General features: G+C 42.9%; 3 protein-coding genes across 3 annotated transcripts in view; 2 read left to right on the forward strand and 1 right to left on the reverse strand.

Moving 5' to 3' along the window:
- Positions 1–2,607: 2,607 nt before the first annotated feature.
- Positions 2,608–5,351, forward strand: C2H3orf62 (chromosome 2 C3orf62 homolog). Its single transcript, XM_060765732.2, has 3 exons — positions 2,608–3,053; positions 4,608–4,699; positions 5,063–5,351. Exons 1-3 carry the CDS (start codon positions 2,608–2,610, stop codon positions 5,308–5,310), a joined length of 786 nt encoding a protein of 261 aa, XP_060621715.2. The 3' UTR covers positions 5,311–5,351.
- Positions 5,352–7,817: 2,466 nt separating this feature from the next.
- EMC3 (ER membrane protein complex subunit 3) lies at positions 7,818–23,649 on the reverse strand. The gene is made up of 9 exons (XM_060765731.2): positions 23,568–23,649; positions 17,599–17,801; positions 16,663–16,720; positions 14,534–14,627; positions 13,907–14,011; positions 12,128–12,209; positions 11,942–12,021; positions 10,714–10,796; positions 7,818–9,086 (listed from the first exon to the last, which is right to left on the reverse strand). The coding sequence occupies exons 2-9, from the start codon at positions 17,751–17,753 to the stop codon at positions 8,958–8,960; spliced, it is 786 nt and encodes a 261-aa protein (XP_060621714.1). The 5' UTR covers positions 17,754–17,801; positions 23,568–23,649; the 3' UTR covers positions 7,818–8,957.
- A 14-nt stretch (positions 23,650–23,663) lies between these two features.
- FANCD2 (FA complementation group D2) overlaps positions 23,664–26,833 on the forward strand; it is a 58,192-nt gene continuing 55,022 nt past the window's right edge. Inside the window, exon 1 of the mRNA XM_060765730.2 lies at positions 23,664–23,777. The gene's annotated coding sequence lies outside the window, so the exon portion shown is untranslated. The remainder of the gene's footprint in view (positions 23,778–26,833) is intronic.

The following is a 26,833-nucleotide window of genomic DNA, read 5'->3' on the forward strand; positions in this document are numbered from 1 at the left end:
ATTCCTAAAATTGCATTGGATAGACCACATCAGCTCTAGTTTCTGATACAGAACATATGCTATCCAGTAGTCGCCATCTGCTCACCCACCGAAAACTATATTTAATAATCTAGAGGCGCTGAACCACTGATTTAGTCAAAGCGTGCTTCAAAGTTTTAAAAGGATTAATGTTCACAATACACTATTTTAATCTGTGAAGTGAGGCAAAGTAATTTGTTTTAATGGCTGCATCTCTAAGCAGAGGAGGCTGATCATTGGTGCCTTGATGGTGTTCATAAGACGGATCTTTTGTTGTTGTTCATTCGTTCAGTTGTTTCCGACTCTTCGTGACCTCATGGACCAGTCCACACCAGAGCTCCCTGTTGGCCGTCACCTCCCCCAGCTCCTTCAGAGTCAAGCCAGTCACTTCAAGGATGCCATCCCTCCATCTTGCCCTCTTCCTTTTTCCTTCCATTTTCCCCAGCATAATTGTCTTCTCTAAGCTTTCCTGTCTCTTCATGATGTGGCCAAAGTGCTTCAACTTTGTCTCTAATATCCTTCTCTCCAATGAGCAGTTGGGCTTTATTTCCTGAAGTATGGACTGGTTGGATCTTCTCGCAGTCCAAGGCACTCTCAGAACTTTCCTCCAACACCACAGTTCAAAAGCATCTATCTTCCTTTGCTCAGCCTTCCCTATAATCCAGCTCTCACATCCATAGGTGACTACGGGGAATACCATTGCTTTAACTGTGCGGATCTTCGTTGCCAGGGTGATGCCTCTACTCTTCACTATTCTATTGAGATTGGACATTGCTCTCCTCCCAAGAAGTAAGCATCTCCTGATTCACTGGCTGCAGTCCGTGTCTGCAGTAATCTTTGCACCTAGAAATACAAAGTCTGTCATGGCCTCCACGTTTTCTTCCTCTATTTCCCAGTTGTCAATCATTCTTGTCATAATCTTGTTTTTTTTTTATGTTTAGCTGCAACCCAGCTTTTGCACTTTCTTCTTTCACCTTGATTAGAAGGCTCCTCAGCTCCTCCTCACTTTCAGCCATCAAAGCGATGTCATCTGCATATATAAGATTGTTAATGTTTCTTCCAGCAATTTTCACCCCAGCCTTGCATTCGTCAAGCCCCACACATCGCATGATGTGTTCTGCATACAAGTTGAATAGGTTGGGTGAGAGTATACAACCCTGCCGTACACCTTTCCCAATCTTGAACCAGTCTGTTGTTCCATGGTCAGTTCTTACTGTTGCTACTTGGTCCTTATACAGATTCCTCAGGAGATCTTACTCACTATGAAACAGTGGTTGGGGTTTGCCTGAGGTAGATTTCACTTCAAATAGAAATAGGGACCCATCATCCTTTAAAGATGCACTGGATTTTAGCTCCCAGAAGCTATGGCCAGCATGGTAAGTCATCATGAAAGTTGTAGTCCAAAACAGTGGTTCTCGTGCTTTTGTCTTTTGGATTATTTGGACCTCGCCTCCCAGAAATAGTCAGGAATGCTGGGAGCTGAAGTCCCCAAGGGCCACAGTTTGAAGAGCACTGATCTAAAAACAATTGAGAGAACTGAAGCTTTCTGACACAGACATTGATATTAAGGTATATTGCAGATGAGTCCTTAGGAAATATGACATTGCTTAATAATGGCAGGACTTCTATAAGATGGAGAACACATAATTTTAAGGTCTGTTTTAAAATCTTACCTTTACTAAGTGTAACCCCAGGCAAAGTGTAACCCCAGGATTACAAACAGTCTCAAGGCTGTTCTTGCAAAACTTCAGCCATCCAAACTTGCTGGCTGGCTCCATCTCCTGAAAGCTTCCAGAAGCAGCAATTTGTAAAGTTCTGGTCAGTTCCCTGGTGTTTTTATTAGCACTTGTGGGTGACCATGCAGTCTCTGAATAGTCCCAGGAGTGTTTTCCCCAACTTGCAGTTTCTAAGCCTTGCATTAAAAAAATACTTTTATATCTAATTAATCCAGTTATTGGCTATATGAAATAGACACACTATGGGCTGAGTGAGGCTGTGAAACTATTTCTCCCCAGTTAAAGTCTATGTATATATTCAAATATTAATATCATCTTGAGAAGCTCTGGACTATGCCTTTTTAAAAGTTAAATTCAGCAGCCATGTTTTAAGAAACAAATTATTTGAAATATTTTGTGTTTGTCATCTAAATTAAGATTCGATAATAGGTGTCAGAAGATATTACAACTTACTGCAAGAGAGGATCTTCCAGATGTCTTTGGTCTACAGTTTCCATGAGTCTTTGCATCATAGCCAAAAACTTATGGGAACTACAGTCTAGGGATGCATCTACACTGCCTCCCCAAACAACAAATCCCAGGATTCCATTGCAGAGCTATGGCAGTTAACGTAGTGTCAAAGTAGTGGGCTTCTATGACAATGGAGATTTGAACCTTGGTCTCCCAGAGTCCTAGATGCAACCCAGAACAACTTGGAAGGCAGTAGTTACCCATTCTTACATTAAAGTCTGACAAACGTTAGGAATGATCCACTGCTTTGTTGCAGAAGGGGCCGACAGCTTGGTGTCATTGCTAGTGAGTTGGTTAATCTACTCCAACAGTTTATTTCCTTCAATAACCAAGCCTTGACACAATGGGATACTTTTCTTCAGGTGAGATGTCGGAAAAGCTAAACCGTTGTCGTAAGGAGCTTGCTGCTGCTATTGGCCGAGCTATGGAAGACCTCTCCGTTCCTCCCCTGGCTTCCCAAGACCCCGCTGCTGACCAGAGCTCTGATTTACCCACGGCACGGCCCCCAACGCCCCCCAACGAAGAACCCTCTAATCAGAAAGGAGAAAGCACCCCACCCACTGTGTATTGCCCTCAGGTCTCCTTACCAGTGGCCTCTACTTCTGAAAAAGAGAACCCCCTCTTCAGGCAAAATCTAATTCCAGTAACTGTGGCCCCCAACATTCAATACTCAAAACGGGAGCCCCTGTCAAGCAAGGAAAACACATGGCTACATCCTCCAATTTTCATAGCCGACAGACAGTTTTTTCTCAGCTTAGAAGACAGCGAGGGGAGAAAACAGCATCTAAGGTATGCTTTATCTGTCTCAGACCTAATTTCTTTTGTGTGATGAAAAGCATCTGAACAGCCAATTTAAAGAAATATGGAATTTGCTTTTTTTTCAAAATTATTGTGACCATTTTATTGTATTAGCTGAAGTGATACCAACATGTTAAGTTGTATCACAATTTTATACTTTTCTACTTAGAAGCAAGTTCCCCTTTCCTGGCGGGGATGAGGGACAGGGCCTTCTCTGTGGTGGCCCCTCGGATGTGGAACACCCTTCCCATGGACATTAGCTCAGCCCCTTCGTTAATGGTGTTTCGAAGAAAACTAAAAACCTGGCTGTTTGAACAGGTGTTCAGATAAATAGTGCAATTGAACGATGAATATAGGAAACGGAATTATAGATGACGAATTGGATCACGATTTTAGTTACGAGACGTTAATGTGTTGTTATTGATGTGTCATTATTTTGTATATTATGCTGTTAATGGTTTTAAATATTGTATGTTGTACGATTGACTTTTTTGCTCTTGTGAACCGCGTTGAGTCGCCTACGGGCTGAGAAACTGCGGTATACAAGCAAAGTAAGTAAATAAATAAATAAATTTATGAAGGACTACAACATTAAGCCAGACTTTTGTTGGTGACACATGGCAGCAATGACCATTGATGGACATTGGGTAAGGAGGAATCCACTGCCTCCTTCTACAATGCCTGCTCCCTTGCCAAAATGGCATCTCAAAAGAACCAGGGTATTTCCTAATAACAATGGGTGGGCAAGGAGGCACCCAGCAACACTCCAGCTTCATTTGGTGAGTAGAGATAGCGGTCAGCCACCTGGATCACCAGCATTACGTCCTATATTTCTCACTGAAGGCATGGCTTTCCCTTCCCTCAGCAGCCCAATTGCAGTTGTCCAGCACCTGGACACCTGTTCCCTCAAGCTGGTAACTGGCACTGTCAAATTGTGTTGCACACCTGCAGAATGGGAGTAGTAACAGAGGCAAGACAGTCTGTTCCATTGCTTACTGTTCGCTATCAGCTGCAATCTGTTAAAATTTTATGCCACTAAGAATGCCAATAATGTTTTTGGCAGTATTTTGTTTTGGATACACATTTATTTGACCATCTTGTCTTCTGTGTGTCATAATTTTAAGGCTCATTTCCACAAACACAGAAACACTCACATTCTTAGGTTCAAATAAAAAATAAAAAAGTTAGTTAAATAATAGTAAACAACTTCATTACATATGGGACAGGACTGATTATGTTACTCACATTACATCTTTTCCCAGATGTAAATAATGCAAATTAGTTACTAAACCATAAATCAGAAAACCCAACTGAATATGGAGACTTAATACACCATAGAACATACTTTTTTGAAAAAGTTTGATCTTTGATTGCTGTTTTTAAATTGTTTTAAATTGTTTTTAAATTGTGTTCAATTTTAGCCTGTTCTTGTAAGCTGCTCCGAGCCCCAGCGGAGTGGTGGCATATAAGTTCAAATAATAAATAAATAATAGCATGGATACTAGCCTTGTATTGTCCAATTAAAGGTGTGTTTGTGGTTTTTAGCAAAACCGATGAAAGGCCCATGAAGTCTGAAACAAGTCTAAGTGATGATGATGCCACTCCACAGAATCTGAAAGAGCTTGCTGATTTGAGTGGTAAGTAATGGCAACTCTGACCCATGGGAACAGCTTTTTTAAAAAAAACTTGGTAGTCATGATGCTGAGACCTCTACATCTGTTTTATAAAACGTGGTGTGAGGCAGCCTAGCCCTTTATCTCAGAGAGGTGTGAGGCTTGCTCAATGGTAATAGTTCAAAATGGATATAAACAAATAATTATTATAATGATTTCTGCCAACCTAGCAGTTCAAAAAAATGCAAACGTGAGTAGATAAATAGGAACCGCTCCAGGGGGAAGGTAATGGCACTCCATGCAGTCATGCTGGTCACATGACCTTGGAGGTGTCTACAGACAAAGTTATTTGGATAACTAACATATTGTATTCTTTTTACCTTTAAGATAACTCAGCCATGTGGCCAGCAGAAAAACTTCCAAGGAAGCCTGGTTTTGATAATGAACTGCAGGAAGTGTCTAGGCTGTCAAGTGAACTATTTCCTCTAGATGCATCCTCAGTCCTTGATATGGATGTGAGTAGTTTCAGAAAGGTCCTGGAGCACAGCACGGAGGATGAAGCCATCATTGAAACGTTGCTAGATATGGAAGAGGAATATAGACTGAACAGCTCCACCTTGCACCAGCTGCACTAAAGAGGCTGGTGTGAGGTGTGAGCTATCTTCATTTTAAGATTGGATAGTAGCATGTCCGAACCATGGAAAAACTGGCAAACAATCCAGCATGTTACATGATGCACTAATAAACTAAATAACTTAAAATACGATGTGAAGCTGCAGTATTTTAAATGAATAGTGAACTTTGTTTGGGTATTTGTGTTCTCAAAATCCCAACTGAAAGTGTGGTCAACATTTTACTGTACAGGGAAGCTAGACATGCCAACACTTGCCCTTCACACACAAAAATAACCATCTTCCTGAGTTTAGAGGAAAAACAGCTGTGCACATCCACTTTTTTGCTTTAGTTATCAAATATTACATGTCTACAAAATGTAAAAATAATCAGAATACTCAGTTTTGCTGAAGTTGTCCTAGTGGCCATGGAAATAAATGTTCTAAAACTCATTACCTTGTAAACATTTGATGCTGTTAAAGGGATGAAGGTCTTTCTTCCATTAGGAGGAGAAGACTGCCTCTGATGGAAAGACACTGACCACTTTGAATAAATAAATAAATAAATAATAGCAAGGTCAGTGTTTTCAGAAATGCAGACAAGGATTTTTGTTCTAGTTTCTCAAAGAGATTGCTCTCTCCTTTTTACAAAATATCCATTCTTAATTTAGTCACTGCTTTCACTTAAACATCTTCTATTTAGCATTATAACCAGTGCTTGTTCTAAAACTCAATGAAAGATGGTGCAAGTCCTATTTAGATCTATTTGGGCGGTCAACCTAATTTCATGTAACATGTGAAAGGCCAATACTATGGGGTGAATTTTTCTCACTTGTGGCTCTGACCACCATTCCCTATGGGGGAAGTATGTGTCTGTGAAAATATGCATTTAAGATTGTAGTTAACAAAACTGCACAGTGAATATTAAAAATTACGGAAATGGCTGCTTCCTTCTCTTGCTCCATAAAAAGCCTGATGATAAGGAAAACATGTCCCTCTTCCTCCTTTTTCCTCATATTAACACAGACAGTGTATAGACAGGTGACTGGTAACTGACAGGGGAAGGGAGAAATATTGTTGGGAGGATTATATTGTCGCAATGTGCCCTATAGGGGATGGGGTCAATTTCACCATGCTTCTGCTCCAACAGACTACTATAGAGCTAGAAGAGTCCCTGTAACCGCAAGAGTGATGTAAGCATCCATTCTCAGTGTCACAATCAGCAGAACCCCCATTCAGTTGAGGTGCTGCCTGGCTGAAAAAGTAATTTTTGCATTAATTTTTAGTAAACAATCATAAAAGTGTTGTCGAAGGCTTTCATGGCTGGAATTACCGGGTTGCTGTGAGTTTTCCGGACTGTATGGCCACGTGTTCTAGAAGCATTCTCTCCTGACATTTCACCCACACCTCTCGCTGGCATCCTCAGAGGTTGAGAGGTCTACTGGAAATTAGGCAAGTGAGGTTTATATATCTATGGAATGTCCAGGGTGGGAGAAGGAACACTTTGTCTGCTTGAGGCAAGTGTGAATGTTGCAATTGGCCACCTTAATTAGTATTGAATGGCCTTGCAGCTTCAAAGCCTGTCTGGTTGCTGTCTGGGGGAATTCTTTGTTAGGAGGTGTTAGCTCACTCTGATTGATTCTTGTCTGGAATCCCCTGGCTCTAGTGTTGCTCTTTATTTACTGTCCTGTATTTTGTTAAATAGTGGTAGCCAGATTTTGTTAATTTTCATGGTTTTCTACTTTCTATTGAAATTGTCCACATGCTTGTGGATTTAAATGGCTTCTCTGTATAGTCTGACATGGTAGTTGTTAGAGTGGAATCAATCAGGACCAGCTAAATATATATAAACCTCACTTGCCTAGTTTCCAACAGACCCCTCAACTTCTGAGAATGCTTGCCATTGATGTGGGCGAAATGTCATGAGAGATTGCTTCTGGAACATGGCCATACAGCCCAGAAAACTCACAGCAACCCAATTGGAAAAGTGATGCCTAAAAGTTACAAAATCATGTATCTGGTTTACATTCTCATAACATTCTCATAAAAGGCAGTTTTCATCTTAAGCAGACCTTCCTCAGAGGCTTAGTGAGGACCCTCTCCCTTCACGGAACGGTCAGCTCCCAAACCCTACTATTGGAAGCTACTGCCTCAAACGTAGTTGGAAGGAATCATGGGATGACCAAAAAGCAATCTCTAGCCATGTATCAATCTATGGCTAGATATTCAAAAGTGCCTTTTGGTCAGCCCATGATAAGGCTGCTTTCTCAAGACTCTGTCAATGGACAGAGAAGAAAGTAGTTATTCACCTGGACCACTGAATTGTCTGTGTTCTTCCCTCTCTCCCAATAGATTTCCTGTGAGGCAATGTGGCTTTTAAGCAAAAGAAGGTGCTTGTGCTTGCTGCACAAATATTGTATTTCAATGCCGTCAATTCTTGTTTCTTGAAGATACATGTGCAATGAACTATTCATATTGATAACCACATAATTGATCGAGTACAGAATAAGGCCAACAGTTACTCTGCAAAGTTAGCATATCAGTTGTTTTTATTCTAACTAACCTCTGAGTGTAACAAAAGAAAGGGTACAGCTTCAATAACCTTTTGTCTATTGTGTGAGTTTAGTGTGTAACAACTAGTGCACAACTATTCTCAGCATTAGGCTACTAAATAAACGAGAACATTTTATTCAGTCAACCTAGTTAGATCTAGCATCAGGAATTTCAGGAATGTGCATTGTCCTTTGATTATATATACAAGCCTCCAAAAAAGCAACAGAACACAATTCATGAAGTATGTTAGGTCACAAATACACAGAGACTTTAGATGCCTGTTTGTTAAGGAAACAATAATGGTAAGGCCTCGAGCCTGTTTTCTAAAGACAAAGAATGGTTGCTTAACAACAAAGGGATTTTGCCCTGGACCAAGTGCATATTTGACATTCCAACATTCCAACAAATTATTAAGTGAAAGAAATGAAAGCACAAATGATTGGTTCCAGGGGCTGATGTCAGTGAGCGTGGAAGTGCAGAAACTCCTGGTTTTGTTACATATAAGAATGAGTTCTCAGTCTCTAGCCAAACAGATGAGACCCTGAACTTATGACCCTAACAAAATGGCGAGAGGTTGAGGTACCTTCTGACCAGTCCAGGACAAGCCTGTCTTCTCAGACTCTGCCTCCTAGTGGACAGAAAGGAAAGTGCTGCATCACCTGGCCCACTGGATGCCTACATTCTAAGAAGTCTTATAGTTATTTCATGTGGCAATTCTTTCACCTATTGAAGAAAGAGACTTTAGGGATAAATCATATACCAATATTTTCAAAAATATTAAGAGACCCTGACTGGATCTTAACATTGCAGATTTAAATTTAAATCTTGTAAGAATCCACAGTCACATTTGACCCCCTGCCCTGAATTTACAAATGCATCTTCTAATATAGTTGGTTAATACCTTCATGTTTAGTAGCTTACCCTCTGGCCTAGCAAGTCACTCTTACACCAGAGCTCCACTATGACTTTAAAACCATCAGATGAGAACTGAGAAGTAAGACTCTCATCTGCAGATACGCAGCTCACAGAAATTCTGATCATGTTTATTCTGTTCACCAATAAGAATACATTGTTGATATTAAAACATAACCAATTTAATGCCAACTGTAGAAAGACACTCAAAACATAGATGTCTGCAACTCTTCCTTAAACATGCCTTCGAAGCGGAGGTCCTTAGCCATGAGTTCCTCTTCCACGTCCTCTAGTGCCCACTGATGGTCAGTCAGTTCCAGAGCCTCCCATTCCGTCTGCAATCACATTAAAAAGCACTGGCATGGACAAACAAGTACCAACAATTTGCTGTTTCAACTAAATTTCTGTCTTCAAGTTAAGCTCAAATTCCTTATTAATTCGAAATACAAGGTGTCTCAATCTGAGGGCTAAGGTTAGCTTAGAAGGTTGTACCACAACACTGACATTTCTAACAACATATGTGGCTATTTCCAATTTCATGAGTCTCAGCAAAAAAGATCAAATATAACTTGAATCTTTTCTGAAAGTTTTTGTAAAACTATTTGGCACTGGGGCTTTGGAAAACGTTGTGTGTAGGCATGTCTAAGGCAGAAAAAAGGGTCATCATGGTCAGCAATTGCCTGATCTATCTAACAGGGCATTCCTGGCAAACATGCCCATGAGTACATACACTTATCTCAAGGAAGGAAGACCATTTTAGGATGGGAGAAGCAGATTACAGTGCTGAGGAGGGGGATTTGCCAAAGAAATTGGATTGTATCTCATTTTACACACACACACAAATAAGAACCAAAATGCCTACTTCTAGCAAACACAAATTCCATATTCTCTTACAGGTTATACTCCCTCGGGAGACCTTATGGCAAAACTTTCATAGGGTTTCCTTGGCAAGATTTATTTAAAGGGGGTTTGCCTTTCCCTTTCCCTGAAGCTGAAAGAATATGACTTGCCCAATGTATGCCAAGGGTCACAGATGGGGTGTCCCATCATTTAAAATTTCCAAACAGGGTCAGCCCTGGTTAGTACCTGGATGGGAGATGGTCAACAAATACCAGGTAGTGTATTTCAGAGGAAGGAATGACAAAACCCTTTCTGAGTATTCTTTGCCTTAGAAAACATACACACATATACAAAAGGCATTTCTAACCTAGCTTTCTTGGTTAGGGTTAGGGTGAACAGTAGATCCGCCTCAACATGCTTGGTAGATTCAGCTGGAGCCTAATGAGGACTGGCCATTCTTGCTGAATCTCATTACTGCCCTGCAATCATTATGTCTGCCCAAGAACACTGGTAGTTTAACCACTATTACTAATTTGCTACTCCTCAGAAAAATACAAAAAAACCCTTACTATTTTGAAAATATTGTTTTAGAACAATGGTATTCAATCTCATTTCTCCAGGTAGCTAAAGAATTCTTCAGCATAAGTTCTTGACATATATGAGGACAGTGCTTCTCCAGCTTTGGCCCTCCAACAGTTTCAAACTTCAGCTCTCAGAATCCTTATCCCTTGATAAACTCATTTGGTCTCCAGAGAGTTGAAATCCAAACAACCCAAAGGACCAAAGATTGATAACCATTCTTTTAGAGTAATATATTTATTTATATCCCGCTTTATCTCCCCCAAGGAGGACACATAGCGGCTTAACTTAAAAGCATCAGCGTAGCTATTTAAAATATACGAACATTAAAACAGGATTAAATGTAAATAGTATTTTAAAAATCCCAGTTACAAACCATTAAAGCAATCATAGACATGCTTGCTTTTATGGATCTTCCCTGCTCATTAAAAAGAAAAGAAAAATGCCACATGAAATTTGAGGGGCTTGTTTCAGCCCCTCAAATTTCATCTGGCTTTTTTTTTCTTGAACAGAAGAAAAGGGGAGGGAACAGAAACTTCATACCTTGAAAGCTTTATTAGTATCTGCAGGCATCGCCATGGCTGCCCCTGTCATCTGCTCCTGCATTACTCTGGACTGATCTGCAGCTGTAAACACAACAAAGAAGGCCTTCTGTTACTTTATACTGGGATGAGAATCATGCAGCCCTTCATACTGCAAAATAGTCATTTCTAGCAGTCCTCACTACTGGTCAAGTTGGTTTGCATACTGGGAACAAGAATCATGCAGCCCTTCACATACTACAGAACGGTCATTTCTAACAGTCTTCACTACTGGTCATGTTGGTTTGGGTACTGGGAATTACAATTCAACAACATTCTGTTGAATTGCAATTTTCAGTACCCAAACCAACATGACCAATAGTGAGGACTGCGAGAAATGACCGTTTGTCCCCCTCTTTTGTTTTATATAACATCAGTACAAAGACTATGAATTGAAGGTATTTTTCAGAATCGATACTGATCAATACTGTGCCACTCCCAGCAGGCGGACAGAAAGAAAGCACCTTTTAGCATTTTGTAAATGAGGCAAACACAAGAAATGTAGAAGCCTATCAGTCAGCAGTCTTAACAAGCTGAAGATAACAAGTATTCTGCCTAGTAACCAATAAAGTGCTCCATGCAGTCATGCTGGCCACATGAATTTGGAGGTGTCTATGGACAACACTGGCCCTTTGCTTAGAAATGGAGATAAGCACCACCCCCTAGACTAGACTTAATGTCAGGGGAAACTTTTACCTTTAACCAATGAAGCATCGTACACCTTTCAGTAGCTATAATAACTAATATTAGCATCTGAGCCAGGACTTAGAGGATACATTATAATAATCTCAGTTAAGACAACAAGAAGGAAAGACTTCATAAGTAAGAAGTACATTAAATGACAGCCTGCTGGGGCCATGTCTAATCCTAGCCTTCTATTTTATTTAATACTAATGACTTTGTAGTAGATAGACTACTACAGGTTTGGCTCAATCAAAATAAAATTTCTGGGAGGACTTCTGTAGGAAAGTGGCATTAGTTTACCTCTTTTCTGATGCACTTAAGCAGCAAATAAGGGCCTTAATCCCACTGGCAGTTCTAACTAGCATAATCCCAATGAATCAATGCAGTTCATGTAAATGGTGACTCACTGTTCAATAACTGATTCACTGAGTTCAGTGCAGTCAGGACTACCACTAGAATTCAGATCAAGAACTTCATTTAATTCAAAATAAACAGCAATATCTTACCATTGTCTTGGCCAAGAATGAGGGTATAAATGCTTCGAAGTCCAAAGACATTTAGGAAATACCAAGATGCTGAGCTTACCCTAGCAAACCAAAGAGATCAGTTGTCACTGAAATAGATAAACGACTCTGCAATAGCTTTCATAGCATTAGATTGTGTTCCAAATGATATCTAACAAGAATTCTTACCAGGATGCATCCAAAGTAAGCAACTCAATACCCTGTTGTAGCATTGGTTTAAAACGCAGCGTCAAGGGAAAGGGGACTTTTGCTGCAAAAAGTAAGCAAACATGAAAGCTGGTCAAAACATTGATTATGTATATACGTAGTACTATACAGAGGTACATAAATCAAGAGAAATCTTTAATCTTCTGCTTCATTTCTCAGTCTTAAGCTAAATTTCCATAGTCTTTGATTCTGCTCTCTTCCGTACTTTTGCATTCCAATTGTGTATGGTTATCAATATGTCCTGATTAGGGATGTAATCAATTCCCTCTGAGTTCAAGCACAGAAAATGTGGGTTTCTGCAATCATCCATGATTACAAGACAGTTCTAATGAAAGGATATAAGATGTTGCAGCATCTAAGAACATTAACCAATGAAAACACCCATTGAGTTTGTGATTACATCTGCTGCTACAATATTGGGCTCACATGCAATTACAGTAAAGACACCATTTTAAGTATGGTTCTCACTCACTCTAAGGCAAATATTATTTGAACAATGTGCATGCCAGAGTTTTCTCTTCTCTCAGTAAGGGGAGGGAATCTCACATTAAAGCAAATATAGGATTAATTTCATATTCTTTTTGAAAGAGCATGGTTAACCCCACAGGTTGGCTCCATGCTCTTCATTTTTTGTTTATGAGGAATAGGAATGCTGGGATGAGAAGGGGAAGGCTTATATCAGTGGTTCTCAACCTGTGGATCCCCAGATGTTTTGGCCTCCAACTCCCAGAAATCCTAACAACTGGTAAACTGGCTGGGATTTCTGGGAGTTGTAGGCAAAAACACCTGGGGACCCACAGGTTGAGAACCACTGGCTTATATCATCTGAATTATCCTTTAAACTGAAGAGCTCGGATTACCACCCTTGCTGGAGACACAATAAAAGCTTTGTATGCAAAGTCCTGCAGCAGGATTTAAACTCAGCTCAGATTGGCCTATGACGTCCTAATTATTTCAAGAAAATTTGCACAGGATGCCCCAATGTCACCATGACACAAAGGAGTGAGAATACACAGCCAATGTTATTTTTTCAGTTTCCGACACCCTTTTACACCAATCACAAGAAATTCCACCAAAAACTATGGTGACAGAATGCTAACCTAACTGACTAGTTGCCAATATGTCGCATAGAGTTTACCCCCAAAGTCTGTAGTCTAGTCAGGACAAACAATAGTATTTATTTTTCACAGACAAGGATCAGAACGGATAAATAGTGACTTGTTCAACACCACATAATGCTGACTCAAATATTCCAGTTCAAAGCTTTATCAATTGTTAGGACATTATAAACTTTTGTTTGATAAATGTCAAGTAACGCTAAATCAGTCTATTTAGGGAATTAGTAGTGGAGCCCCCGGTGGCGCAGTGGGTTAAACACCTGTGCCGGCAGGACTGAAGACCGACAGGTCACAGGTTCGAATCCGGGGAGAGGCGGATGAGCTCCCTCTATCAGCTCCAGCTCCTCATGCGGAGACATGAGAGAAGCCTCCCACAAGGATGATAAAAACATCAAATCATCCGGGCGTCCCCTGGGCAACGTCCTTGCAGACGGCCAATTCCCTCACACCAGAAGTGACTTGCAGTTTCTCAAGTCGCTCCTGACACGACAAAAAAAAAAGGGGGGGATTAGTAAAGCCGCATCATCAGACTAACTTCAAAAGCAAAGTATCTGCTTGCAAGACACACACACACACACAGCATTCAAACAACTCAGATTTAGATTCCTAGGCTGATACTTACTTGTAACAAAACCTGAGAAAGTCATGTTGATCCAGCCACCAATTAAAATCATCGGCAGTACATTTGTTACATTCCCTTTCATCATATCAGTCAACATGGTTGGATCTGTAAATCAAACACAGTTCAAATTAATACATATTAAGACATGTTTCCTTGGATTTCTGAAAGAGCTTGTCATATCAGCATGAAAACAAAAACAATTCTTAGAATAACTGAAAGATCATTTCAATTTAATATTGCTTTCAGTATTTGAGTTGCTGCTATGTAATGGCTATGGACTTTAGGTCTATCCAATCTTGACTAAAAAATTATGCAGGATACCTAAAGTACACAAGTGGCCCATCTCAGTAAGGGGTTCTCCAAGCTCTGCTTGAATTTAAAGCAGGAAAGGTCAACAAGATAACTGTAACTTTATTCTGAAAGCTAGAATTTGAAATAGCAAGGAAATCATTGCCACTTCCTGACTGATCCTAACAGTATTTTCATAAGCAATACTGACATGGAAGTGAAATTTATTTTGTCACCCCAAAGATTTTGTTTGCCATATGTTGATCTAGTGCTTGTTTTAGAACATAAAACAAATAATTGGGGGGGGGGGGAGAGTAAGGCCCACTCAAGGTTTCTTACCTGTCATTGGGGAAGGTGGTACTACCTTCCTTTTAGTTTTCTTAAAGAACCCTTCATCAGGATTATTGAAGTAATACTTCCGCATCAGAAATGACTGGAAGAAAAAAGCAAATTGCAACCAAAAAAGTGAACATTGGCTTCAAAGTGAAATATAATTTAGGCTGGAATTTTTACTGTGTGTGAACTTTTGCATACATAGCTATGCAGCAGAAGTGCTTAAAACCCCTGTTAAGGGAACTGCGGAAACGCACAATGGGATACCAGCAAGAGTGTCCAATATGTATCTGGCTCTACTGATGTGCATCAGCAATCCCTAGCTGGCATCCCAATGCATAACAGTTATTTGGTTGGCTCCCTCGGGTAGTAACAGCAGCCTCTTGCTGAATACAGAGATTGCAAAGCTGATAAACTTTATTTCCCATAGATGCAAATCTACTTATAAAGACTTAAGTCCACAAGTGAATTTTGGCTAATGGACTAGTGGTTGATAGTTCCATTTTGTATCTATCTTTCAGCATTCTGAAATGTTTGCTTAGGAAGCGATATCTGATCTTAAAATCAACAGTTAGAAGTCCATCAAATTCGCTCCTGACATTTATTTTTCTTTAGATCAGTGGCTTTCAACCTGTGGGTCCCCAGATGTTTTTGGCCTTCGGCTCCCAGAAATCCTTACAGCTGGTAAACTGGCTGAGCTTTCTGGGAGTTGTAGGCCAAAAACATCTGGGGACCCTGGGTTGAGAACCACTGCTTTAGATGCTCATGATGTGCCTTATAGACAAATGACTTATACAGATGTGGCAAAACATTCTTACATTTAGTCGTGTTACTCAATGTCACTGGCAACTTGAGTAGCTAATTTTCTCTTCCCATTAACAGATGCTTTAATTAAGATATGCAATTTTGCAACAATGGAATGATAATATTTTCTGCTTCTAGTGAGGCACTGTGGAAGTATCTTTCTGTCATTTGTCTTGGAAAAAGATGGAAGAAGCAACAGAAAAACATGGGAAAGTTAAGGAATGTATGCAATGTCTTCTAGAACACTGTGCATGCTATAAGCAAGGCAAGCAAACTCCACAGTCCTTGTTTGGAAATGCTCATTGAAGTTACCAGCCCAAAATGTCAACAAAATATGTAATAATAAACTTTTATTTTTTACCCCGCTACCATCTCCAGAAGGACTCGGTGCGGCTTACAAGAGGCCGAGCCCAAATACAATAGTAAAAACAATAACAACAACAACAACAGCAAAATAACTCAAAAAACAAAGAAATGACATTAACCACACACAATGATGCAATTAAAATCAATGGCAGGGCCAAATGTAATAACTAAAGTTGTAAAAATACCACGAATACATATATTAAAATGTATTTCTATATAATATACATATTAAAATGTATTTCTTTAAAATACATATGAAAATAAACAAAGAAGAGATTAAACAAAAGATATGAGTTTAAAATTTATGCCTCAAAACTGGCTGGGTAGGCCTGCTGGAAGAGATATGCCTTTAAATGGTTTTCAAATTCTGACAGCTCATTTAGCTATTGGAGCTCTTCCGACAAGTCATTCTATAGTCCTGGGGCAGCCAATGAAAAGGTCCTCTGGGTGGTGGTCGCCAGTCAGATTCTGGCTGGTTGGAGCAAACACCTCCCAGAGGGCCTTGGCGTACAGGATGGATTGTATGAGAAAAGGTGATCCTTTGGGTAACCTGGACAGAAAACATGTAGGGCTTTAAAGGTCGAAACGAACACACTGTACTTTTCCCAGAAACTAACTGGAGGCCAGTCAAGTGACTTTAGGATAGGTGTAACATGCCAACTCCTAGATGTTCCTATAACCAGTCTGGCTGCCGTATTTTGAACCAAATGGAGTTTCCGAACTTCGTACAAAGGTAGCCCAATGTAAAGCGCATTGCATGTATCATGTATTACCATTCCACTGCCTTGGAGGTACTTCATTTCCTGTTCAAATGAACAGGTTCAGGCCTGTTGCATAAACATGTTTAGCAATGAACACTGAAGACCCTTATGAAAGCTGACAGTCCGAAAGAATCAAGTTTTCAATTTTAAAACACAACAACAACAACCCTCCATCCATAAGCATTCTCACAGAAAGAAGCATACCTGCTTTGGAATGTATTTTCCATTTTCTCGCAGAACTCTACTTCTAATTAGAACTTGACTGCAAGAAAAAAGTCATTATTAGATATGTGCTTTAACTTGCAAAGTAGCAGAATAGGTACTGAGCAAATTTTCTAGATGACTCAGTTTAGAAATTGATTCTTCCTCTAACAACAGCTTTCAAACAGATAAAGGGCAAAGATATTATTCCTTTCCATTGATGGTGGATCTAAACATTTCCTTTTTGATGTAAAGGCTTTCTGCAGGAAAGCATAAGGAAGCTCAGAAGCATCTAAATACCATAACAATTAAGGATCATACTACTACTTGGAGGAAAAGTTGGGTTTTTAAGTAAAAAAAACCAAGGTAAAAGTGTACAAATAAATGTATATATGCAGCAGCTATTCAATCCATCACGGAAGAAGTATATTTCTGATATTATAATGTATACACATTTCTTTGCAGTGAAATTAGCTCTGCACTGGGAAATCATAATGTGCGTAGTGATATTAAAAACCATTTTCTGCCTACTATCTCCCCCAATGTGCTGTACAGTAAAATTACAATATAAAAAAACAGAAATATATATTATTGAAAACAGACTAGTCTGATTAGATTTTTGAAAGCAATTTCATATATCAAAAGCTACTCAAGAGTTTTAGACCCAAATAATTTTAAAGCAAATTAGATTAAAACCATTAATAAAAATAGTTTGTTTCCTGGTCATGGCCTCTACCTGGATTTCAGAGGCAAAACTGCAATCAATAGTGTTACCAATTATAAATATATGCACACACCAAGAGCCAACTGAAAGCCATGTAATATGCAATCTAATGTTTGTTGAGCAATCTAACTCTAGATATTATAATCACATACTGACATCAATCTCTGTAACCTTTAATTACGAAAAACAAATATTCAGTTGGAAGAATCTCTTACCTGTCTGACACTTGCTCCTGTGTGAGCTTTTTATCACTCTGGAGCAAAATGGACACATAATGACGAATCATCCCCACAAAAAAGGTTATGAAGACTATGGGGAGGACCACCCATAGTCGAATATTGGAGTCCAGCAACAGCTCTGGTTCACTCATTGTTTAAATACAACTGTGGTCATGAACATCAGCGTTGATATTTAATACCTGAAAGAACACAGAATATATATATATATATTGGTCGAGTCAGGAGCGACTTGAGAAACTGCAAGTTGCTTCTGGTGTGAGAGAATTGGCCGTCTGCAAGGATGTTGCCCAGGGGATGCCCGGATGATTTGATGTATTTATCATCCTTGTGGGAGGCTTCTCTCATGTCCCCGCATGAGGAGCTGGAGCTGATAGAGGGAGCTCATCCGCCTCTCCCCGGATTCGAACCTGTGACCTGTCAGTCTTCAGTCCTGCCGGCACAGGTGTTTAACCCACTGCGCCACCGGGGGCTCCAACACAGAATATGATATGTAACAACTACCGTAATCAGTCTTATAGTCATTTCTACAGCCTTACTTACTTACTTACTTAGGCGATCCCTCGTTGGACGAGTAAGATGGTCTTCCATTATGGATTTCCTTGTGGGTCCGTATGTGGCTGTGGAGCCCTATTCTTGCTCTGCATCTTCTTCCGCAGTGGGGGCATTGGTTTCCAGGTGGAAGGTGGTCCCGGTCGGGGTTGGCTTGACGCGCCTTCCTCCTGGCACGTTTCTCTCTTTCACCCTCCATTCGTGCCTCCTCAAATTCTGCAGCACTGCTGGTCACAGCTATCCTCCAGCTGGAGCGCTCAAGGGCCAGGGCTTCCCAGTTCTCAGTGTCTATGCCAGAGTTTTTGAGGTTGGCTTTGAGCCCATCTTTAAATCTCTTTTCCTGTCCACCAACGTTCCGTTTTCCGTTCTTAAGTTCGGAGTAGAGCAACTGCTTTGGGAGACGGTGGTCGGGCATCCGGACAACGTGGCCGGCCCAGCGGAGTTGATGTTGGAGGACCATCGCTTCAATGCTGGTGGTCTTTGCTTCTTCCAGCACACTGACGTTTGTCCGCTTGTCTTCCCAGGAGATTTGCAGGATTTTCCGGAGGCAGCGCTGATGGAAATGTTCCAGGAGCTGCATGTGACGTCTGTAGACAGTCCACGTCTCACAGGCATAGAGCAGGGTTGGGAGGACAATAGCTTTATAAACAAGCACCTTGGTATCCCTACGGATGTCCCGGTCCTCAAACACTCTCTGCTTCATTCTGGAAAATGCTGCGCTTGCAGAGCTCAGGCGGTGTTGTATTTCGGCGTCGATGTTGACTTTGGTGGAGAGGTGGCTGCCAAGGTAGCGGAAATGGTCCACATTTTCTAATGTGACACCATTAAGCTGTTTTACTGGCATTGGAGAGGGATAGGCTTGCGACTGCTGGAACAGCACCTTGGTTTTCTCAATGTTCAGTGACAGGCCGAGCTTCTCATATGCTTCTGCGAAGGTGTTTAGAGTGGCTTGTAGATATTCTTCTGAATGCGCACAGACGACATTGTCATCAGCATACTGGAGTTCTATAACAGCTGTTGTTGTAACCTTAGTTTTGGCTTTCAGTCTGCTGAGGTTGAATAGCTTGCCATCTGTCCGATAGATTATTTCCACTCCGGTGGGAAGCTTCCCATCAACAAGGTGAAGTATCATAGCGATGAAGATGGAGAATAGAGTTGGGGCAATAACACATCCCTGTTTGACACCTGATTCCACCTTAAATGGGTCACTTTGGGAGCCACTGCTGTCCAAGACTGTTGCCATCATGTCATCATGGAGGAGCCGCAGGATGTTCACAAATTTGTTTGGGCACCCGATTTTGTGGAGGATGGTCCAGAGAGCGCTGCGATTCACTGTGTCGAATGCCTTTGCAAGGTCGATGAATGCCATGTACAGAGGTTGGTTTTGTTCTCTGCATTTTTCTTGGAGCTGTCTTGCAGTGAAGATCATGTCCACTGTTCCTCTGGAGGGGCGGAAGCCATTCTGGGATTCTGGGAGGGTGTCTTCTGAGAGGGGCAGAAGGCGGTTTGCAAGGATTCTTGCGAGGATTTTCCCAGCAGAGGTTAGAAGGGAGATACCTCGATAGTTTCCGCAGTCTGTTCTTTCCCCTTTTTTGAAGAGGGTGGTGATGGTGGCGTCCTTGAAATCTGCTGGGATTTTCTCGGTCACCCACACTTTTTCTGTGAGCTGGTGGAGTTGGTGTGTCAGCTCAGGTCCTCCCTCTTTAAAGATTTCAGCAGGGATCCCATCTGGTCCGCTGGCTTTGTTATTCTTCTGTTGGCTGATGGCATTGCTGACTTCTTCCAAACTAGGCAGTGCTGCAAGCTCGTCCCTGGTTTGTTGTTGTGGGATTTGTGAGAGGACCTCTTCGGCCACATTGGAGCTGCGGTTCAGGAGGCTTTGGTAGTGTTCTTTCCAACGTAGTGCAATTGAGTTTTGGTCCTTCAGGAGTTTGGTTCCATCTGATGAGCGTAGAGGCTGTATCCCATGGTTTCTTGGTCCATAGATGACCTTTGTGGCTTTGAAGAATCCCTGAGCATCATGGGTATCTGCCAGGTGTTGGATTTCTTCAGCCTTCTTTGTCCACCAGATGTTCTTGAGTTCTCTTGTCCTTCTTTGGACCTCAGCTTTTGCACTGGCATAGATCTTTTTCTTAGCAACACAGTTGATGTCTCTCTGCCATGCTTGGAAGGCTTTCCTTTTCTTGTCAATTAGCCGTTGGATCTCGATGTCATTTTCATCAAACCAGTCTTGATGTTTCTTGGCTTGGTATCCAATAGTTTCTTCACAGGCTTGGATGATGGAGGTCTTCAGTTTGTTCCAATGTTCCTCGACATTTTCGGGGTGTACTGTGGGTAGATGGTCCTTGAGTGCTGTTTGGAGATGGGCTCGTCTGGAGGGCTCCTGAAGGGCTTGGGTGTTCATTTTGCGCCTTGTCTTCCTTCCTTGGAGTCTGCGCTTGGGGGCAATCTTGAGAGCCATCGAGGATCGAATTAGCCTGTGGTCAGTCCAGCAGTCGTCAGCACCTGTCATGGCTCTTGTGAGGAGCACGTCACGACGGTCTCTGGTGCGTGTGATTACATAGTCTAAGAGGTGCCAATGCTTTGACCGGGGGTGCTTCCATGATGTCTTGAACTTGTTTTTCTGGCAGAAGAGCGTGTTGGTGATGACGAGGTTATGCTCCGCACATTTGGTGAGAAGCAGGATGCCATTTGAGTTGCTGTTTCCAACCCCGTCTTTTCCGATGGTCCCTGGCCACAGGTCGAAGTCTCACCCGACTCTTGCATTGAAGTCCCCCAGGAGGATGATTTTGTCCTCCTTAGGTATCCCCGATAGGACGGTATCCAGCTGACAGTAGAATTTCTCCTTGATGTCTTCGTCAGCATCTAGTGTTGGTGCATAGGCACTTATGATGGTTGCCTGTTGGTTTTTGGCAAGATCGATTCGGAGGGTTGAGAGTCGTTCGTTGATGCCAGTGGGTGCTTCGGACAGATGTTTCACCAGATCATTCCTGATGGCAAAGCCAACTCTGTGCATTCTTTGGTCTTTTTCGGGCAGTCCCTTCCAGAAGAAGGTGTAGCCTCCTTTTTCTTCCTTCAGCTGTCCCTCTCCTGCTCTCCGGGTCTCCTGAAGGGCTGCTATGTCGATGTTGAAGCGTCCCAGCTCCCTTGCAATGATGGCAGTTCTGCGTTCGGGGCGTTCACTGCCACTGTTGTCCATCAGAGTCCGTACGTTCCACGTACCGAAGTTCATTTTCCTTTTTTGGCCGCAGGGTGGTGACCCCACTGGACGCGGCAGTCCAGTCAGGGATAAGTGAGGCAGACTATGTTTAGGGCACCTTTTCTAGCCCCCTCCCCATGTGGGGTGAGCAGAGTGGGTCCTCAATAGGGCTGCTCAGTCGCGGATACAGCTGCCGAACTACTCAACTGCCTCGGACCTTGAGGTAGAACGACTGAGTCCGTACCCACCGCCCATGTGCCAGTCTGTGACTAGGGGCTTCCAGATTTCACAGTCCTGCCCCCGTCGCCACTCGCTGATCGCCATGGGACTTTGGTTGCTTGGTTTTTATTTTCTTTGGAAGACGCCTGTGCGTGGGTTTTTTTAATGTGTGGAGGTCAGTGCACAACTGATCAACACACAGACTTCACAGAGTGAGGTTCCACTGGTGATGTAGTTTAACACAATGACCGTGGCTTCTCAGTCTGTTGCAGCCTTCTTCCGCCTTCGCAGCCGTTGTAACATGTGCCGTGTTATCCTCCGCCTGCTCCGCCGTTGAGATCTTTGGGTCTTCGGACTGTGCTTGGTCTGGAACCTCCCCCGCGGCCACTCCTGGGAGTGCACGACTCCAGTTGTTGTGCCTACAGGTTCATTGGAACACGCAAGCCCCCTCACCACGACAAGGTGACAGTCCATCGAGGGGGACTGTCTACAGCCACAGTATTACAAATAGTATATCAGCTTCTTGGAAATTAAGTTCAAGTTGCCTTGAAAACATGGTTCATATTCTAGATCTAACAAATTCCTAAGAAGAGGAACTCCAAATATACGCATGCCTATGGAGCCAGTGTGGCATTGTACTTTGAGTGTTCACCTACAACTCTGGAGAACAGAATTTGAATTCCTGCCTGACCATGACTGTATCTAGACTGTAGAAACAATGCAGCAACCAGCCAGGGTTTGAAACCGTAGGCCATTAAATGCTAATCAAGTGGCAAATTGCAACATTCTCACATACCTCTAGCAGACAAAAGTTCTCTCCCGAACCCTGGAGATTTCACAGATATATAAACCTCACTTACTTAGTTTCCAACAGACTCCTCAACCTCTGTGGATGCCTGCCATAGATGTGGGTGAAACGTCAGGAGACAATGTTTCTGGAACATGGCCATACAGCCCGGAAAACTCACAGCAACCCAAAGCAATTTATTACCACTTGAACTGCTATGGCTCAACCCTATGGAATCATGGGAGTTGTAGTTTTAGAAAGCCTTGAGATGCCTCTGCCAAACAGTGCTGGTGCCTCCGCAAACTACAGCTCCCAGGATTTCACAGCATGGAGCCATGGCAGTTAAAGTGGAGTCGCACTGCATTCATTTTACAGTGTCAAAGTGGCAAATGGAAACGTATAGGGTGAGCTTGAGCAAGTCACACTCTCTGTCTTGGGAAACTCTGGGATAGGTTCATGTTACACAGAGGGCCCTTCTGGACAGGCCCTATATCCCAGGATGTGCGCTCAGGTTTTCTGCCTTAACCTGGATTATATAAATCCCTAAGGCCAAATAATCTAGAACAAACAGAAAATCTAGGATCGGGGCTAGGATATCAGGGCTGTCTGGAAGGGCCCCGCATCCCTATAAGTCTGAAACGATTTGAAAGTATAAGACAAAACCCAGATTCTTCTTTTAAAAAAAGAACATTCTAGCCACGTTTTTAAAAAAGCAGACCCTGAGGGTTGTGAGCATGAGCACTGAACGTTAGTTTTAATTGGCCTTTAGAGAAGCCTAAGGCTGGAGAAAATAGATACTTGGCACTAACAGACAACGGTCGAGGAGAAACGGCCTGAAGAAGAAAGGAAGCTCAGGCCCAAAACTTGGGATGGAAAAAAAACTATACAAGGATGTTGGCGTTTCTGGGGCGAGTGTGAGCTGCCTTGAAGGGCCCCAGGGAGCCTAAGCCGGCCTTCAGAGGAGGGGTTTCCAGGGCAACGGGGCCTTTCGGGACCCTCCACGCCTCCCTCCCCGTGACCCCGAGGAAGGGGAAGACAGGGCGGGAATTGGCGCCTCGCCTCCCTTCCTTCGGGGCACCCCGGAGGGGACAAACACCTCGAGGCTCTCCCTCTTCTCAGGAAAGGAAGCCCCAAGCCTTTTCCCCCGAGGAGAGGGAAATGCCGCCCCCCAAATGCGGCTGCCCCACTTGCCTCGCCAGCCCCGACCTGGTCCCGTTTCACACTTCCGGGAGCATCGGGTGATGTCGTCACGGAGCGCCCGGCTGTGCGCTGTGATTGGTGACGTCACCGCCGTGCGCCAGCGAGGCGGAGCTTGACGAGGCGGGAGAATTTGAGAGCGAGGCGGAGGCGCGGCTTTGGCGGCCTTTCCCTGAGGAAGGAAGGATCCCTCGGGGCGATCAGGTAGGGTGGCGGCTGACTGGACGGCCCCTCGCCTTGGCCTAGCTCTCGTCTGGCAAGTGGGACCAAAGCGTTAGAGGTGGGGGCTGAAATGTTAGGGAAAGGTTTTCCCCTGACATTAAGTCTAGTCGTGTCCGACTCTGGGAGCTGGTACTCATCTCCATTTCTAAGCCGAAGAGCCGGCGTTGCCCGTAGACACCTCCAAGGTCATGTGGCCGGCATGACTGCATGGAGCGCCTTTACCTTCCCGCCGGAGCGGTACCTATTGATCTACTCACATTTGCATGTTTTCGAACTGCTAGGTTGGCAGAAGCTGGGGCTGACAGCGGAAGCTCACTCCACCTTCCGGATTCGAACCTGCAACCTTTCGGTCAACAAGCTTAGCAGCTCAGTGGTTTAACCCACTGCACCACCGGGGGCTCTGAAATGTTACATAAGAGTAATATGTGATATAAGAGTAATACTAATAATATGGAACTCATAATTTTATGCCTTATGCGTTTCTCCTCAAGGCCCGAGGCAGGGTTGCAATATAGGTGAAGTACATTGATTAAAAAAATAAAACCAATCGAACACACAAGACATAGAAACAAGATCAAAACATACTCAAATCACATAGGTCCCATCTACACTGAACATTTAATGCAGTTTCAAACCTATGGCGCAGTGGGTTAAACCCTTGTGCCGGCAGGACTGAAGACTGACAGGACGTAGGTTCGAATCCATGGAGAGCGCGAATGAGCTCCCGCTGTCAGCTCCAGCTCCATATGCAGGGACATGCACAAGGATGGTGTTGTTGTTCATTCGTTCAGTCGTCTCCGACTCTTCATGACCTCATGGACCAGCCCACGCCAGAGCTCCCTGTCGGCCGTCACCACCCCCAGCTCCTTCAAGGTCAGTCCAGTCACTTCAAGGATGCCATCCATTCATCTTGCCCTTGGCCGGCCCCTCTTCCTTTTGCCTTCCACTTTCCCCAGCATAATTGTCTTCTCTAGGCTTTGCTGTCTCCTCATGATGTGGCCAAAGTACTTCAACTTTGTCTCTAGTATCTTTCCCTCCAGTGAGCAGCCGGGCTTTATTTCCTGGAGGATGGACTGGTTGGATCTTCTCGCAGTCCAAGGCACTCTCAGAACTTTCCTGCAGCACCACAGCTCAAAAGCATCGATCTTCCTTTGCTCAGCCTTCCCTAAGGTCCAGCTCTCACATCCGTAGGTTACTACAGGGAATACCATGGCTTTGACTAGGCGGATCTTTGTTGCCAGTCTGATGTCTCTACTCTTTACTATTTTATCGAGACTGGACATTGCTCTCCTCCCAAGAAGTAAACGTCTTCTGATTTCCTGGCCACAGTCTACATCTGCAGTAATCTTTGCGCCTAGAAATACAAAGTCTGTCACGGCCTCCACATTTTCTCCCTCTATTTCCCAGTTGTCAATCATTCTTGTTGCCATAATCTTGGTTTTTTGTTTTTTTTGTTTTTTGTTTTTTTTGACGTTTAGCTGCAACCCAGCTTTTGCGCTTTCTTCTTTCACCTTGATTTCACCTCAGCTCCTCCTCGCTTTCGGCCATCAGAGTGGTGTCATCTGCATATCTGAGGTTGTTAATGTTTCTTCCAGCAATTTTCACCCCAGCTTTGCATTCATCAAGCCCCGCACATCGCATGATGTGTTCTGCATACAAGTTAAAAAGGTTGGGTGAGAGTATGCAGCCTTGCCGTACGCCTTTCCCAATCTTGAACCAGTCTGTTGTTCCGTGGTCAGTTCTGACTGTTGCTACTTGGTCCTTGTACAGATTCCTCAGGAGAGAGACAAGGTGGCTTGGTATGCCCATCCCACCAAGAACTTGCCACAATTTATCATGATCCACACAGTCAAAGGCTTTAGAATAGTCAATGAAGCAGAAGTAGATGTTTTTCTGAAACTCCCTGCCTTTCTCCATTATCCAGCGGATATTGGCAATCTGGTCTCTCGTTCCTCTGCCTTTTCTAAACCCAGCTTGAACATCTGGCAACTCTCGCTTCATGTATTGCTGGAGTCTTCCTTGCAGGATCTTGAGCATTACCTTACTGGCATGAGAAATAAGGGCCACTGTACGGAAGTTGGAGCAGTCTTTCGCATTTCCCTTTTTTGGGGATATACGTTGATTTTTTCCAGTCTGATGGTCATTCTTGTGTTTTCCGTATTTGCTGGCATATGGCATGCATCACCTTGACAGCATCATCTTTTAAGATTTTAAACAGTTCAGCTGGGATCCCATCGTCTCCTGCTGCCTTGTTGTTAGCAATGCTTCTTAAGGCCCATTCAACCTCACTCCTCAGGATGCCTGGTTCTAATTCATTCACCACACCGTCAAAACTATCCGCGATATTATTATCCTTCCTATACAGATCTTCTGTATAGTCTCGCCACCTTCTCTTGATCTCTTCAGCTTCTGTTAGGTCCCTATCATCTTTGTTTCTTATCATACCAATTTTTGCCTAAAATTTACCTCCAATGTTTCTAATTTTCTGGAAGAGGTCTCTTGTCCTTCCTATTCTGTTGTCTTCTTCCACTTCCATGCATTGCTTATTTAAAAATAGTTCCTTATCTCTTCTGGCTAACCTCTGGAATTGCGCATTTAACTGGGCATATCTCCCCTTATCACTGTTTCCTTTTGCTTTCCTCCTTTCTTGGGCTACTTCCAGTGTCTCAGCAGACAACCATTTTGCCTTCTTGGTTTTCTTTTTCTTTGGGACGTACTTTGTTGCCGCCTCCTGAACAATGGTAAAAACAAGGATGGTAAAACATCAAAAACATCTGGGCGTCCCCTGGGTGACGTCATTGCAGAATGCCAATTCTCTCACACCAGAAGTGAGTTGCAGTTTCTCAAGTCACTCCTGACACGAAGAAAAAAACCCCCCAAAAAGCTGTATTGAAGAAAGTTCTTTCGCTGTACAGATGATTACACAGGAAATTCCGCAAACCAGTTTGAGGCCTAGATGGCAATTACAGAAACCACAAAGCTTTGATGCACATTAAGGGCTTTCTGTTACACATAACGGTGGGATCCAGGGTATGGAG

The sequence above is a fragment of the Anolis sagrei genome, chromosome 2 (genome assembly GCF_037176765.1).
Source record: "Anolis sagrei isolate rAnoSag1 chromosome 2, rAnoSag1.mat, whole genome shotgun sequence".
NCBI lineage: Eukaryota > Metazoa > Chordata > Lepidosauria > Squamata > Dactyloidae > Anolis > Anolis sagrei.